Source organism: Propithecus coquereli, unplaced genomic scaffold, assembly GCF_000956105.1.
Source record: "Propithecus coquereli isolate 6110/MARCELLA unplaced genomic scaffold, Pcoq_1.0 Scaffold85, whole genome shotgun sequence".
NCBI lineage: Eukaryota > Metazoa > Chordata > Mammalia > Primates > Indriidae > Propithecus > Propithecus coquereli.
The window spans coordinates 4,582,091-4,596,981 of NW_012154729.1; the positions used below are offsets into that span (position 1 = coordinate 4,582,091).

The 14,891-nt window shown below is 38.0% G+C and overlaps 2 protein-coding genes across 2 annotated transcripts in view; one reads left to right on the forward strand and one right to left on the reverse strand.

Moving 5' to 3' along the window:
* Positions 1-5,716, forward strand: part of CCDC38 (coiled-coil domain containing 38) — a 41,670-nt gene extending 35,954 nt beyond the window's left edge. The window contains exons 14-16 of the mRNA XM_012664050.1: positions 76-281; positions 2,997-3,090; positions 5,603-5,716. Coding sequence (XP_012519504.1) covers positions 76-281; positions 2,997-3,090; positions 5,603-5,716 — 414 coding nt within the window. The remainder of the gene's footprint in view (positions 1-75; positions 282-2,996; positions 3,091-5,602) is intronic.
* A 1,015-nt stretch (positions 5,717-6,731) lies between these two features.
* Positions 6,732-13,048, reverse strand: SNRPF (small nuclear ribonucleoprotein polypeptide F). The gene is made up of 4 exons (XM_012664047.1): positions 12,902-13,048; positions 10,896-11,021; positions 7,439-7,503; positions 6,732-6,867 (listed from the first exon to the last, which is right to left on the reverse strand). Exons 1-4 carry the CDS (start codon positions 12,902-12,904, stop codon positions 6,801-6,803), a joined length of 261 nt encoding a protein of 86 aa, XP_012519501.1. The 5' UTR covers positions 12,905-13,048; the 3' UTR covers positions 6,732-6,800.
* Positions 13,049-14,891: the final 1,843 nt, after the last annotated feature.

Sequence of the window (14,891 nt, forward strand, 5' to 3'; positions counted from 1 at the left end):
GGAGTTTTACACTTACTGAATGAGCAACCAAATAGTGATGCGATGTGTTTTCTGCTCTTTTCTTCTTATACTCAGGAAAAACTGATAGATTCACTCAGTAGAAAAATTAATCAAGTGTACAAAGTCTGCATTGGAGATGCTGAGGTTAGCAGCCTCAACACAGTTCAAAAGCTGGTAAAAGTAGAGTCTCGCCTGGTGGAACTGAGTGACCTCATTGAAACCATTCCCAAAGAAAGTGTGGAGGCAATTGAGAGGATGAAACAGAAAGAACGGCGGCAAAAGTACAATGTCTTGTGATATAAATATAGTGAATTACTTCATGAGCAGCCATTTTTGTGTGGATTCCGCACATTTTTAGCAAGTCTCTCTTATATGGCCAGGACTGCCATATAGGGATGCGGTGGGGAGGAACCAAACCCAGACCTGCCGTCTTCCCAGAGCTATTGTTTAGGGTGGGAGACACATTCATCAAATATTCTTATTGAATAAATGTCATTACCAATGGCGATGAGCACTGTGAAGGAAGGAACTGGGTGAACAGAGAGTTCACCAGGGGCAAGTGACCTAGTTTGGGATGGGCAAGAACGTCCTTTTAGGCTGGAAAAGCAAATCTTCAGGGTGAACGCACTAATTATATACAAATTTTTGAAGAGCTATCATGTGGAAAGAGAATTATACTTATGGTGAATGACCCAAGGCATAGAATTAGAAGCCCTACATTGGAAAACCACAGGGAGACTTACTCTGTGAAGGAATTGTTTGAATGAGCCACACAACAAGGGTTTCCTCAGTGCATGACTGCCAACACTTACACAGCATTTACAAATTAATTTATTTATTCCTCAGAATAACCTCACAAAGATTATCATCCTGGAACTCCCCCCACCTGCCATATCCTTGCATAGCTTGGGGCCTTTCAGACTAGATCAGGCACAAGTTCAGGGTGTCACTGCCATAAGCTGAGGCCTTTCACAACGCACTGATTTACAAATTTCCACACCAAGTTAAATAAGGATTATGTACATACAGTTGTCCCTCTGCAGAGGATTGGTTCCAGGACCCCTGAGGATACCAAAATCTTCAGATACTCAAGTCTTTTATATAAAATAGCACAACGCTTGCATATAACCTTCCCTGTATACTTTAAATCATCTCTAGCTTACACTTAATACCATGTAGATGCTAGTTAAGTAGCTACTGTTCTGTTTTTTTAAAATTTGTATTATTTTTTGTTGTTTTTTTCCCCCAAATATTTTCAGCCTGCACTTTTTTGAATCCCCACATGTGCAACTGTGGGTACAGAGGGCCAACTGTACTAGTTTGAGACAATGATTATAAATGTAACATGACCCTTAGCATAATGTGGCATGTAGGAAATGTTTACAAGTGGGATAATGTTTCTGTAATAGCAAACAACGTCTCGGGAGGCAGACTAGTACTATGGCTACCAGCGTGGGCACGAAACTGTGCCTGAGTGGGTTCAATACAGGTCCAACTATTTATGACTTTGTGACCTTAGGCAGGCAGCATAACCTCTCTAGTCTGTTTCCTTATCTGTAAAATGGTAGTAATTATGGTACCTACAGGGTTGTTGTTTGGATTAAATTAATCCATGTAAAAGCACCAAAGCATGCCTGGTACATAGTAAGCAAATATTAGCCATTAGTATTAGATATTTTGTTATTGCTTACTACATTACTAGAGCATGGGGAATATTGTTTCCCCCATGTAAAAATGAAGTCCAGAATATATATTTAGGTGATCCTGATGGGATATTGAACATAAAGCAAACTTAATAAAAAAATTCTAGGCCAGAAGCAGCAGCTCACGCCTGTAATCCCAGCACTTTGGGAGGCCAAGATAGATTGCTTGAGCCCAGGAGTTGGGAGACCAGCCTGAGCAACCTCACAAGACCCAGTCTGTATTTAAAAAAATAAAAATAATTTTTAAAAAGCCAGGCACAGTAGTACATGCCTGAAGTCCCAGCTACTCAGGAGGCTGAGGCAGGAGGATCTCTTGAGCTCAGGAGTTCGACGCTGATATGAGATATGATTGTGCCACTGCTCCCTAGCTTGGGTGACAGAGCAAGACTCTTTCTCTAAAAAAGATTCTAAAGGAGATTACTGCTTCCATAAGATGACCTCGGTATGACTGATTAGACTAACACTTGCATTTTTTACAGTAGCAAACATATTCTCATCAAAGTGTAATTGCAACTTATTTTCAGCAGTGATACACAAATGTAATTCCAATTATATCCATTCTTATTAAAAAGAGAATTTTAGTTGATTTTCTCCATGGCTTGGAGGCACCTAACATAGCATCTAATTTTGCATAAAAAATGCTCAGTAAATATTTCCATCCCCTAGTATATAACCTGAGACTTAGGATATAATTAAATAGGCCCATAAAATAGCTATCACTTATTGAGTACCTATTCCTCACCATCTTCTACTAGATAGACTGCATAGGTTATCTCATTTAATTTTTCCCTTATAAAAGAAAGAGAAAATAAGACAAATAGCATTTCTTGCTATTGAAGACATTGTTCAAAAAGATTAACTGGAAAGTACACTTGTGGAAATTCACTGAGCTATACATTTGTGATTTGTGTACTTTTCTGTATATATGCCACACTTTAATTAAAAGGTCTAAAAAAGGGGAAAAATAGTTGAAAGTTAATTTGAATATCTGTTGTACAAACTAACTATAAAGTGCTGAAATATAATTGTAGTGATGAGAGTGCTGGTTTCATTTTAGACCAAGATCTGGGTAAATTTTATTTCTTCCAAAATGGTGAAATTAAATTTCTTCCCATTTCAAAACTTTGCTGTTGAGATTTACCTGACTATTCAAAAGCCATTGTTACGGATGAAGTGTCATTTTCACTTAACTGTAAAGGTCTTATATTTAGGTAGTTCGTTATCAAACAGTAATGATATAGATCTTTTATACTTTCTATGACTTATAAAAATGTTTCTTCCCTCTTGCGACAGGTTGCGTGATGAGAAAATGAAAGAAAAACAAAAACACCAGGAGGAAAGGCTAAAAGCTGCTCTGGAAAGGGCAGTAGCAGAACCAAAGAAAAAGGTTTGTGTTTTGCTATTAGTATCAACAGATCCAGACACATTGGTATGTGGGCGTCTCTGTGGTGCAAAACAAAATACCTTATTTGTCTAACTTATCCAGGATAAACTTCAGTAAAATAATCTTTCGCACTCACAGCTTCAATTGGTCTCTCTCTGGTTCCCTGTTACTTTCAGAATAATTCAAATTACTGGGCCTAAAGTTCTCAATTAGACCCATTTTTCAGTAAAAGAAGCCTCTTCCCTCTCCTCTTTTTCTTTAGCCGTAGGTTCATAAAACTAGAGAATTTTTAAAAAGTTTTTTTGGATAGGCTATACAAGCATATGGTTCGAAGTTAAAAAGACACAAAATACTCAGTGAAGTCTGTCTTCTTCAGTTCCCCTCCCTGGAGGCAACCACTGTTAACAGTTTCATCTCCATCCTCCTGGAAATATTCTACGTATTTGTATATTTATTCTTTTTCTTTACCAATAGTAGCTATGAAGCTTGCTTCTTTCACTCAATGGTTTAGAGATAGTGAACCCAGAGAATTGCAGAAACCTGGAGAGGCCTTCTAATTCCCACATTGTAAAAGTAATGAGATTGATAGTTGATGTTAAAATGATTTGCCCAGAGTCACTTCTGATTTAGCGGCAGAATCAGGACCAGAAGCCAAGGTTCTCTATATTGCAAAGATTACCTGTCCAATCAGAAGTTTGGGACTAGGCAGTCACTGAGTGCATGTGGCCATTCCTTCCACACAGGAGGAAGGAGGGCCTTTAGTTTCTATATGCCACTCTCCCCCTTCTGGGGTAGGGTCTGAAATATACTCCAGGAAGACAATCTCATGGTTACCTGCAAAGCTAACGTGGACATTGATTCTTACCATAGTAATAGCTGACACATAGCAAGTGCTTACTGTGTGCCTTACAACCAGCCTCTTGAAGAACTTGAAAAAACTTCTGAAGTGTAACAGTTATTATGTACCATGTCAAAAGTGATTATTTTATTTAAATAAGTACTTTATCTTAAAAGGAATCTGTATTTATCTAGTCCAATTCAGTTCTGCCTGTGAAGACTTTCCTCACCTATCCTCTCCTCCCAAGGGAGGATTAACTATTCATCAACCCACCAAACTGAAATTATTTTTTAGTATATTCATCTTTCTTGTAGGCCCTGAGTTTTATGATCTTTGTATCCCCAATGCCTGGCATATCAGTGGATACTGAATAAATGCTTATTAACAGACTAAAAATGAGCATGAAAACTAAAACTGGAAAAAAAAATTGGCTATCTGATAAATCAACAATATACAAAGACCTCTGATGTTTACTCAGGACACTTCATCATTGGTAATTTTCAGACAGTATTAAAAAGGTTACCAAAGATCTTTGACGGTTAAAAATTTTGCAGTTAGGGGCGAGGTGGCTCACGCCTGTAATCCTAGCACTCTGGGAGGCTTAAGTGGGAGGATTGCTTGAGCTCAGGAGGTCGAGACCAGCCTGAGCAAGAGTGAGACCCCATCTCTACTAAAATAGAAAAATTAGTTGGGTGTGGTGGCACACGCCTATAGTCCCAGCTACTCAGGAGGCTGAGGCAGAAGCATCCCTTGAGTCCAGGAGTTTGAGGTTGCTGTGAGCTAGGCTGACAGAGCAAGACTGTCTCAAAAAAAATTTGACATTAAAAAAGGAATTCAGGTATTCCAGTTCCCCAAGGACACTCTTGTTGTTACATGATGGGGAAGAGTGCTATTGTTATTTAGGTTCTCTAGGTTCTCTTAGGCCAGGAATGTTAAGAATTCTGCAATGCAAGGCACAGTCTCACATGAGAATTGTCCTGCCTAAAACGTGAATATTGTCCCTTTCAACAAGAGTGGAGATGTCCTATCAAATCTCATGTCTAACAGAGTATGTAGTTTCCTCATCTATACATTTAATTTTTACAAAAATTCAGCTATAAAAGCAAACAAAAATGGGGGGGTAGGAGGGTAGGAAATCCCAAAACAAAAAGGGGAAAAAAAATGAGTAGTGGTATGTTTGAGTATATATGCCCCAGAAAGAATGAATAGGTGTGAACTAGGGATTTCCCTAACTCTCTCCTGGTGGGAACCCCTCCAAGAGCCAACAGTTAATACTAGTGTTAAGAAGACAGTACAGTTTTCTGATGTTTTCGTTCAACAAGATTTCTCAATGCAACTGGCTATGGTACTTACTGAGAAATGAAATAAATGCTGGCTTCCAACATGGTGCCTTTCTAGGCTGACCACATTTGAACTACATGCTATTTGATGACTTTACCTAAATCTCCCCACTTCGCCATAAAACCTAACTGCTTTCTTCTGCATACTATGGGTGCACAAATTTGCCTAGCATGTTAGACACCCATTAGGTTATCAATCTCTTTTAACTGTGACTACTCAGTATTTTAAACCATATTATTCCTTGTAAAAATCAAGTTAATATTGGTATTCTACATACTTCAACAGAAAATGGCTATGCTGAAGAATATTAAGTATTTTGTTTTTCTTTTGTTTCAGTTGGGAAGACGACTTATCTATCGTTCAAAACCTCCATCTGGTGACAAACACAGACTACTTTTAATCAGTGATACAAGAACAAAAACACAAGAGGAAGAATATTTTTTTACTTGAAAAGCAGCAGTAAGACATTTCATTGCCAGAATGTTTTAGGTATATTTTGTTGATTTTGGCTTTCAGTAATGGCAACATTCTGCCCCATATACTGGCCTAATCAATTTGAGGAAGACAGGCCCTTATTCTAAGGGCTACAGGATTATTTTCTATTGTTGAAGCCTTTCAGTATTTATATCCTAAAGTATTATTCTATATAGCTAAACATTTATATCTACACTTTGAGTTGTCCCAGTTGGGGATACAAATCCAAAGATAGTTTCTTGATAAAACTATATGATAAATGACCACTGAAGTGTAACAATGGCCATTTTCTGACAACATGAAAATTTAAATGATATATTTTTTCAACCCTTCTATAGGGAAGTTCATAGCATTTGGTTATCACTATGGAATATACATTTTAACAATGTACAACTCTAAAATATCCAAGGGGTTTCAAACTTAAGTGAAAACCACTAGATTATGGTCTAGAACATAACTTGGAGACTGGTTTTTATTTCACATTAAGTTCTCTTCAGAAAATTTTGAACAAACTATATGTATGCCTTCAGCCTAAATGTTAGTCCACAATTTCAGTTGTACCCTATCTTCACAGTCATTTTAATTTACAGATGATGTATCAATTTTAGCTATAATATGTACATTTAGCTTATATCAATATAGAATTAACATGTAACTTATTGACTACATAGAATAATACAGTATATATTAATACTAAGAAAATGTTTAACTTTACACATGTAAAGAGTGGCTCAAAAATAACTTTAAAAGAAAAAGATGCTTTTAAAAGGTCTCAGTTAATATATAATTACAAGAAAAGGTCTGAAATCCACCTTCATAAAAGTTTCTAAAGCATATAATTATCCCTTACAGAAAAAAAACAGTATTGGGCTTACAAAAGAAAGCCAACAAGTGCAGTTGGGTGGCTTTTAATAAATAATTCTGCGAATAATCTCAGTTGCTTCAACATTTGAGCTTTCAACATAATATCTGAATATGAAAAGTTCACAAGTCAAGTTGAAAAACAAACAAATCTTTATTGTCTAGAAATATATATATAAAAAAAAACCCAGAAAAGATGCTATTCTCTCATTTCCCCGTCTTCTTCCTCTTCTTCAACACCTCTGATATAAAGGACATTATTACACCTGTAAATAGAAAAATAGTCCATTTTGTTGTTCCAACCAGAAACTATGTGTGATCTGAATTACTATTACTAGATTTTTTTCCATAATGAAAGTACTGAATGCTGAATTTACAACATACCATTCTTTCTGTTTTTAAAGAGTTGCACATGGCACTTACTTTTCACCATGTGAAATGACATCTTTATGACTTTCCAAAAGAAATAATTACTAGAATTTGGAGGTTTGAAGCTAATATTGAAAATCGGTATAACAGAAATCCTTAACAGCAGCCAGTCCCAACTAAAATTTAAAACTAAGCTCCTGCAATTAAAGCCACTGAAAAAGGTTACAGCTAAGAGCTAGAAAATGTAATATCAACACCAGAAAAATCTTAAGGATGAACAGCTCCAAAATATTTAAACCTTACCTTTGACAAGTTTAATAATTCCAAAGACTTCTAAAATCTAGTTATAAAGTATTGTGTTAAATTACTAGTAATTTTTTTAAAAAGTAATTCCAAAATTGTACTAATTTATTTAAACAGTTATTTCTAATGCTGTAATTCCTTACATATACTACTGCTGTTTGTTACCTTATTAAAACTTCACCCAGATGTCCAGACAATGCCCCATCTATGTATTCTTCTGTATTTGCAAGCTTTCAATAAAAAGAAATATATTAGTATAATATCACACAGAAGGAAAATAGTACAACATAACTAACACTGGTGAGAGAACTTATTAACTGAGACCTTTCTACACCAATAAGTCAAATTTATCTATAAATAATAATTAGTTTTCTGTTACTATTGTAGTACTTTGTAGTTTCATATAAACATTCAGTAAAATTAACATTCAAGGATGTCGAACTAATATATAATAAAGCTTGTTTCAACCTAAGTTTCTAAATCTCCCAGGTTATGTAATATTTCTTTCTATCAGATATCAGGACAGTGTGTGGAGGAAGGCAGTCTCCAATTTACAAATAAGTTGTGATTAAAAAGTTTTCTGAAAACTCAGTTCTAAAGAACCAGACATTAACTTTTCTCAGAATAACAACATGATATATCATATGGAGGTATCCAAATGGGTGTACAAAAGCTATGGCTAAAATACAAAATACTTTTATATTAGTCAACCAAAGCAAAACATTGAATATGAATTTTTAAAAAAATGTATGTACTAGTAAACAGGAAAAAACAAGTTCTTAAGACAAGGTTAAACAGTTAATTGGGACCTTTGTAGTTATTTCAGGGAACTCTATTATTTTTAACCTTTCTAATCTCTATTATTTCTAGCTCTATTATTTCTAACCTTACATCAAATGTTTGTTTGCTTCTACATATAGGTAATAACTTTACATGTGATTTTTAAAAATCACAGTCATTGCCATCTGGGACTCACAAAAGGAATAAAGGAATGAAGAAGAGAAGGGAGAGAGGGAGGTTTCTGTCATAACTAGGCAAGTGGAAAAGGGAAAGAAAAATAGGGTTTAAAGAGGATGTGACATAAGGTATTTAAAACATGTTAATGAATACGACTACAGAATGTTATTCCTTCTCCTGTAGAATAGAAAAGTAACCTCTATTATGCAGAGAATATGGTTTCTGTACAAAATATATGTGGTTGTTCAGACAATTAGTTTGCATATAACAGCTATCAGAAATAATTATTAGGCCGGGTGCAGTGGCTCATGCCTGTAATCGCAGCACTTTGGTAGGCTGAGGCAAAAGGATCTTTTGAGCCAGCAGTTCGGGACCAGCCTGGGCACCATAGCAAGACCCTCTCTCTACATAAAATAGAAAAATTAGCCGGGTGTGGTGGCACACACCTGTAGTCCCAGCTACTCCAGAGGCTGAGGCAGGAATGCTTGAGCCCAGGAGTTATGGAGGTTATAGTGAACTATGATCATATCACTGCACCTCACATTGGGCAACAGAATGAGATCCTTTCTCAAAAAAAGAAAAAAGAGAGAGAGAGAGAAATAATGTATTAAGGGCAACTAATTTTTAAAAAGTAATTATTTTTGGCATGTTCACCAACACTTAACTGGTTTCTACATCATACAATAATGTTCCAAAGGCTTTCTATCATGTATTAAATCCAGAGTCCTCACCATCACTTAAAAGGCTCTCCATGGCTACCATTCCAACCTAACTTCCCTTCATTCACTCTGCTGTGGCCTTTAACACACCAACCATGCTTCTGCCACAGGGCCTTTGTACTTGCTATTCCCTAAAACCAGGATGCTCTTTCCACAGAACTTGAGTTGCTCACTAATTCTGATCTCTGCTTAAATTCACTTCCTCAGAAAGGCTATCCTATCTAGTAGTGTACACACTGTCACTCTATTCCCTTTTTCTGCTTTCTTTTTCTTCATAGCTTCTATCATACCTAATATCAAATTATATTACCATTTCCCACCACTAAAACATAAACTCTTGAGGGCAGGGACTTTGTTTTGTTCATTGCTACATTCACAGTGCCAGGTACATAATAAGATACTCAATAAGTATCTGATGAGTGAACAAACTCATAAGCTGCTATCAATGTGCTTATTTACTCAAAGAGGTTGGTTACTCAGAGATATTTAATATTTTGTTTTGTAACTCTAGCAGGCTCACCAGCAAGCTATATTAATTCTAAAACCAAATATTAAGTGGTTATTTTTTATCCTTTTTTAATGGAGATGTAATTTCCATAGCATAAAATTCACTCTTTTAAAACGTACGAGTCAGTGGTTTTTAGTATATTCCAAAGTTGTGCAACTATCATCACTAACTCAGAGCATTTTCATCACAATGGGTACACTTTTCAGATTTTTTTCAAGGTCTTGGTAAATGATTCCTGTTTGGAGAATTTTCTAGACCAAAACCCTGTTCTGTAAGAATTTTGCGGACCTTAGCGTCATCTGTTCCGGTGGTAAATACTTAAGGAAAATCTTAGCTCTCTCCTTACCCAAGTACTCCTGTTAGTACTCTGCATACAAGTATGAAGTCCCTGGATTCATGGTTGGATTGGGCACCTGACAAGGTAACCTTTAAAAACCTGGCTGGAAACTACTACCACTGAACAATCAAAAACCAAACAATTCCATTTTAAAAATGGGCAAAAGACATGAATAAGCATTTCTCCAAAGAAGATAAAATTAAACACAAAATTACCATATGATCCAGTAATTCCACTTCTGGATATATATCCAAACAAGCTTGAAAGCAGGGACTCAAACATATTCACAGTAGCATTATTTACAATGGCCAAAAGGTGGAAGCAACCCAGTGTCCATCAAGAGGTAAATAGATTCAAATACGCTATATCCACACAATGGAATATTAGTCATAAAAAGGAATGAAATTCTGACATATGCTACCACACAGATGAACCCTCAATACGCTATGCTAAGCAAAACAAACCAGACACAAAAGGATAAAACTCTTAGATGATGAAAAAGTTCTGGAAATGGATACCAGTGATAGCTGCACAACAATGTGAATGTACTTAATGCCATGAATTATACATTTGAAAATGGTTAAAGTTGCAAATTTTTAACGTATATTTTACCCCAAAAAAATAACAACAAAAAACCTGGCTGATTAATTTAGAAAAAGTAGTTTGACATGTAGTCAATTCATTTCCTTTGGCTGATCTGTCTTCCCACTGAAGGAATGCATTTATTGAATTACTTTGGTGTTGTGCCTTTAGCATTCACTAAAAGACTTAAGAATTTCACTTGAAAGATTTCTTTCAGAGCTAAATGCTAGGAAGTTTTGTTTTCTCCAGAAAATTAGTGTTTCCCTCTGGTTTTATGAATCAAGTATCTGAGGTCTTACTTTAACCACTAGGAGTAAAATCTTGTCGAATTTTGGTTTAGGCCCATGTCTTATACCTAGCATATCACAGTTGTAACATCCTCCCTGATCTTGACTTTATTTTTGAACTTTGCTTTATGTTTGTTAATTTAATTATATGTATTAGTCACTCTAAACCTTTGAGGGATAAAGTGAAGCAAAATAAATACAATGTTATGCCCTTTATAACTCTTTAGCTTACCTGCATGTTCATATAGCCATCTACAGATACCAGGTAGCCCTTGTACTCCATTCCCCACTTGAGTTTCACCATCACTGGCTTTCCTGTTAATCCATTGAGGAAAGGTTTGGGATTGAGGGGTAAACTCTGCACAAAGAACAAAAAAAAGGATCCAATGCATTATTTTTCCTTAGCCTGGCTTCTACCACCCACTTTCCTCTACTAAATCACCAATCAATATTTTACAGTGTCCAAATGAAGCAAACTCTTGACTCCCCATCACTTTACGACATAATTTTCACTTTTGTTTACTAAAGATAGGGAAATTTAAATATCCAGTTTCACCTCTAACCCATTAAAACAAAATATTCATTATTCATTTAAGAAACACTGAATACCTGTATCACACACTGTTCCAAGTTCTAAAGAAACAAAGGTAAAGGAACCAAAAACAAACAAACAAACAAAATGCAATGAGAGAGTCCCTGTCAAGAAGCTGGAGGTGGGGGGGGGGGGCACATACAAATAGAGAATTGTATACTGTAATGTAATAAGAGATATGCTACGCATAAATGTACCAAACCAATCCAGGAGAAAAAAAAGGAAAGGTTGCCTGAAACAATACCTCAGTTTTAAAGAATAAGAGCTTACTTCCAGAGGGAAAAAAGGCTGTTCCAGGCAACACTGGCTCCCTATGTAAAAGGAGGGAAGAGTGATGCCATAAGGTGACCTTAGGGACATATAAACAATTCAGTATTGTCAGTCAGAGTCCCAAATGTGAAGCTACAAAAGGAAGCAGGGGGCAGGTCTCATATGACAGTCTTTCACTTTAATTCTGTCAGCTAGGAGTAGGTCTTACCTGACTTTGTGTCACCAGCACTGCCTCTTACTTAAAACAATCACTTAATGTTTGTTTATTCAGCAAACCAGTAGTACCTCCAGTAAATTCAGACACCCCCTTCTCCATCTGCTCACCTGTCATCCCAAAGAAAAAAAAGAACCAAGAAACTTGGCTACTAAACCTCTCTAAGATAAGCATCTTCAGAGTAATCTTAAAGGACATGGGAACTACTGCAATAACCTAATGGGTCTCCAGTTTTCACTCTCTCCAACTTATATTATCATCCATGCAACAACCATCATTTTTTTCAGTAAATCATGTCTTTATCTCTGCTTAAAACGCTTCAATGGCTTCCAGTTGCACTTGGAGTAGAATCCAAACCTCCCATTAGGGCCTAAGAGGTCCTGCCTGATGCCTGCTCCTCCGACCCTATCTCATAACCACTATTCTTGCAAGTGGCTGTAGCTTTCTGTCAATTCGTCCAACTGGTCAAGCTTTCTTTCCGGCCGAAGGCCTTATGCTCCTCTTCCCAGTGTTCGGTACACTCTTCCTCCTGCTCTTTAAGGAGCCATATTTCACGTCACTTAGCCTAGGGAGGACATCTCCGACCAAGCCTCTAATATACAAACGCGCGCTCCCACAGCATCCTTGTCTGCTTTCTTCTTAGCACTTATCATCATTTGCAATTGCGTATTTGCTATCATTTGAGCTTACTTCCAGAGGGGAAAAAGGCTTTTCCAGGCAAGAGTGGCTACCTATGTAAAAGGAGGAAAGAGTGATGCAACAAGGTGATCTTAGGGACACCTCCCACACCCGACGGAGTTATCTGAGGCATGGTCGCATCATCAGTGCTTTTATGGAATGAAAGCGGATTTTAGAATGTAGTAAGTGAGAAGTGAAAACTTCCTTCAGCTTTACCTCGACCAGCAAGAATACCTCGGCCAGGATGCAAACGAAAAGAGAGAAGAAGGCAGGGACACTCCTGGGGAGGGAAGTGCATTGGAAAGAGCGCGCGCCTGACAACTCGCAGAGCAGGAAGAAAGGGGCTGGCGACCGGGTGTGCGGCGCCACACGCGGATCAATGGGAAACGCGCGAAGCAACCACCAGGCCCGGCGAGGCTGGTCGCTCTCTCTCCCTCTTTCTCTCTCTCCCTCTCCACTCCCCGGCCATTCTATTTCTCCTTACCATCGTAACTACGGGCGAATGCTGCAGGCTACTTGCCACCGTCCAAGCTGCAGCCTGTCCCTCGTGACTGCAGTAGCTACCGCAGGTCCCGAACCGCTGAGCTTAAAAGAAATGGCCGCCAAACAGCAGTATAACCTTTCACCTCCCACCACTGCTCTCCTGGCTTCTGTGATTGGACACAAAGAGATGCGTGCTGATTGGGGGAGATGGCTGGGCAGTGTTTCCTGGCAACCAGAGGCCTGGCGTGCGTTTGTTACTTGCCCGTGGCACTCTGGCTTGTGGGAAACCTTCGGCAGCTCAGCTCCGCCGGACTGTAGCAGCCGGCTGTAAAGGCCGCGGAGCCGGACTCGGGTTTCTAGTTTGCTCCGGTGCCTCAAGGGGCGGCCTAAGAGAGGCCGTGTACCCTTGTAGAGCCGACGTGACTTCCCGTCAGCCTGACAAATGGGGGTTTGCTTTGTCTTTTTACACCAGTGAGAACAAATTCGGGGCTCTAGAGTTTTCGTCCTCACTCTTGAGCAGGTTCCGTGATTTGTGGGCGCTTCTGCCACGACCCCCTTCTACTTGGGTGCTCTCTATTTAACGCCCGTTTCAAGCCTTTTTAAACCCTTGCTACTCCTTGGGAAGAAAGAGACTAGACTAGGAGGGGTGAAACGCACCGAAGAGAGTCAGGGACAGAATTTATTTCAGTGATCCGCTGGTCTGTTTCTTTTGCATTGCCAGGAGATCCGGCCCGGTCTTTTTACGTGAATTTGTAATTAAGGATGTAAGGAATATTTACGCTATCACGGATTAATTCTTCTGATGTAACGGTATTAATCAGAATCTCACTGGGGTTTTTCCCGTAATCTCAATGTTTGGCTCACTTTGATTTGAAATGCTAAATGCAGTTCTTGGAGATACACACTTTGGGAAGTACTGCTTTCCCACCCCACCCCCAGCCGTTAAGAGATGAATTTGGAATTGAGGATGAACTCTTGCGTATTGCGGCAAGAGGGAGAAGTGGGTAAGACTTGGGAGATAGCCTGAGTTCAGAACCTCCATCCACGCGGGGATGGTGTTGGGCAGTGTCTTAATCCCCTAGGGCCATTGTTTCCCCGGCTGTAACATGGCTTTAAAAACAGTAGCATCCTCAAGCTTGTCCTGAGAATTACGTAATTAACGTAAAAGCGGTTAAAACTGCGCTTGGCCTTGTAAGAGCTCAGTAGCTGCTAACTATTATTTTAATATTGTCCATGTGAATGTTGGAGAAACTAACAAGACAGTAATTTCTAGTGTAGTTCTTACCTAACAGTTGTTGCAATTATTTACCCCAAAGTTCAGTGGATTTTTCTCTTAGTTTGTCGATCATTTCATGAATCTTTAGCCTTTGTACAGACTTTGAGTTCCTACTGTGTGTTGAGCTCTTTCACAATTGTGGCAGTCTTACCAAATGGTCTGATTTCGGGTTACAGCCCCATTTTAGAGATGAGGAAGCAGGCCCAGCGGGTAACTTGCCCAGGGCTACACAGCTGGGTGTCAACCCCAAAACTTTTTGCTTTTTCTACTTCATAAGGCTAGCTTTCAAAAGCTCAGTATGTACTTTGGAAGTCTGACTTTTATCTTTTAGCTGTTTTCCCAATGAAGTGAAACAAAATACTACAGTCATCTATATAAAGATAGTTGTGTTTAAAATTGGTTTTTCTCTTCATGTTAAATATTAATCTTAAATACCTAATTAAAATTAAATGGGTATAGATCACTGAAAGAGGTAATGAAGATCCCTTTTGATTTGGACATAACATTTGAAGTAGTCTCAGAACAATTAAAGATTGTTTCCCCACTGCTTTTCAAAGCCTGCTTGCTAATTATAAATGGCATACATATATTTTGAGGAAATTTTGGAAAATATAGAAAGTGCTAAAAAGTTACTAAAATCACTAGTAATCCCACCAATCAAAGAAAACAACTTTTTTGGTATACTATTTATCGTAACACATACGCTTTTTTTACA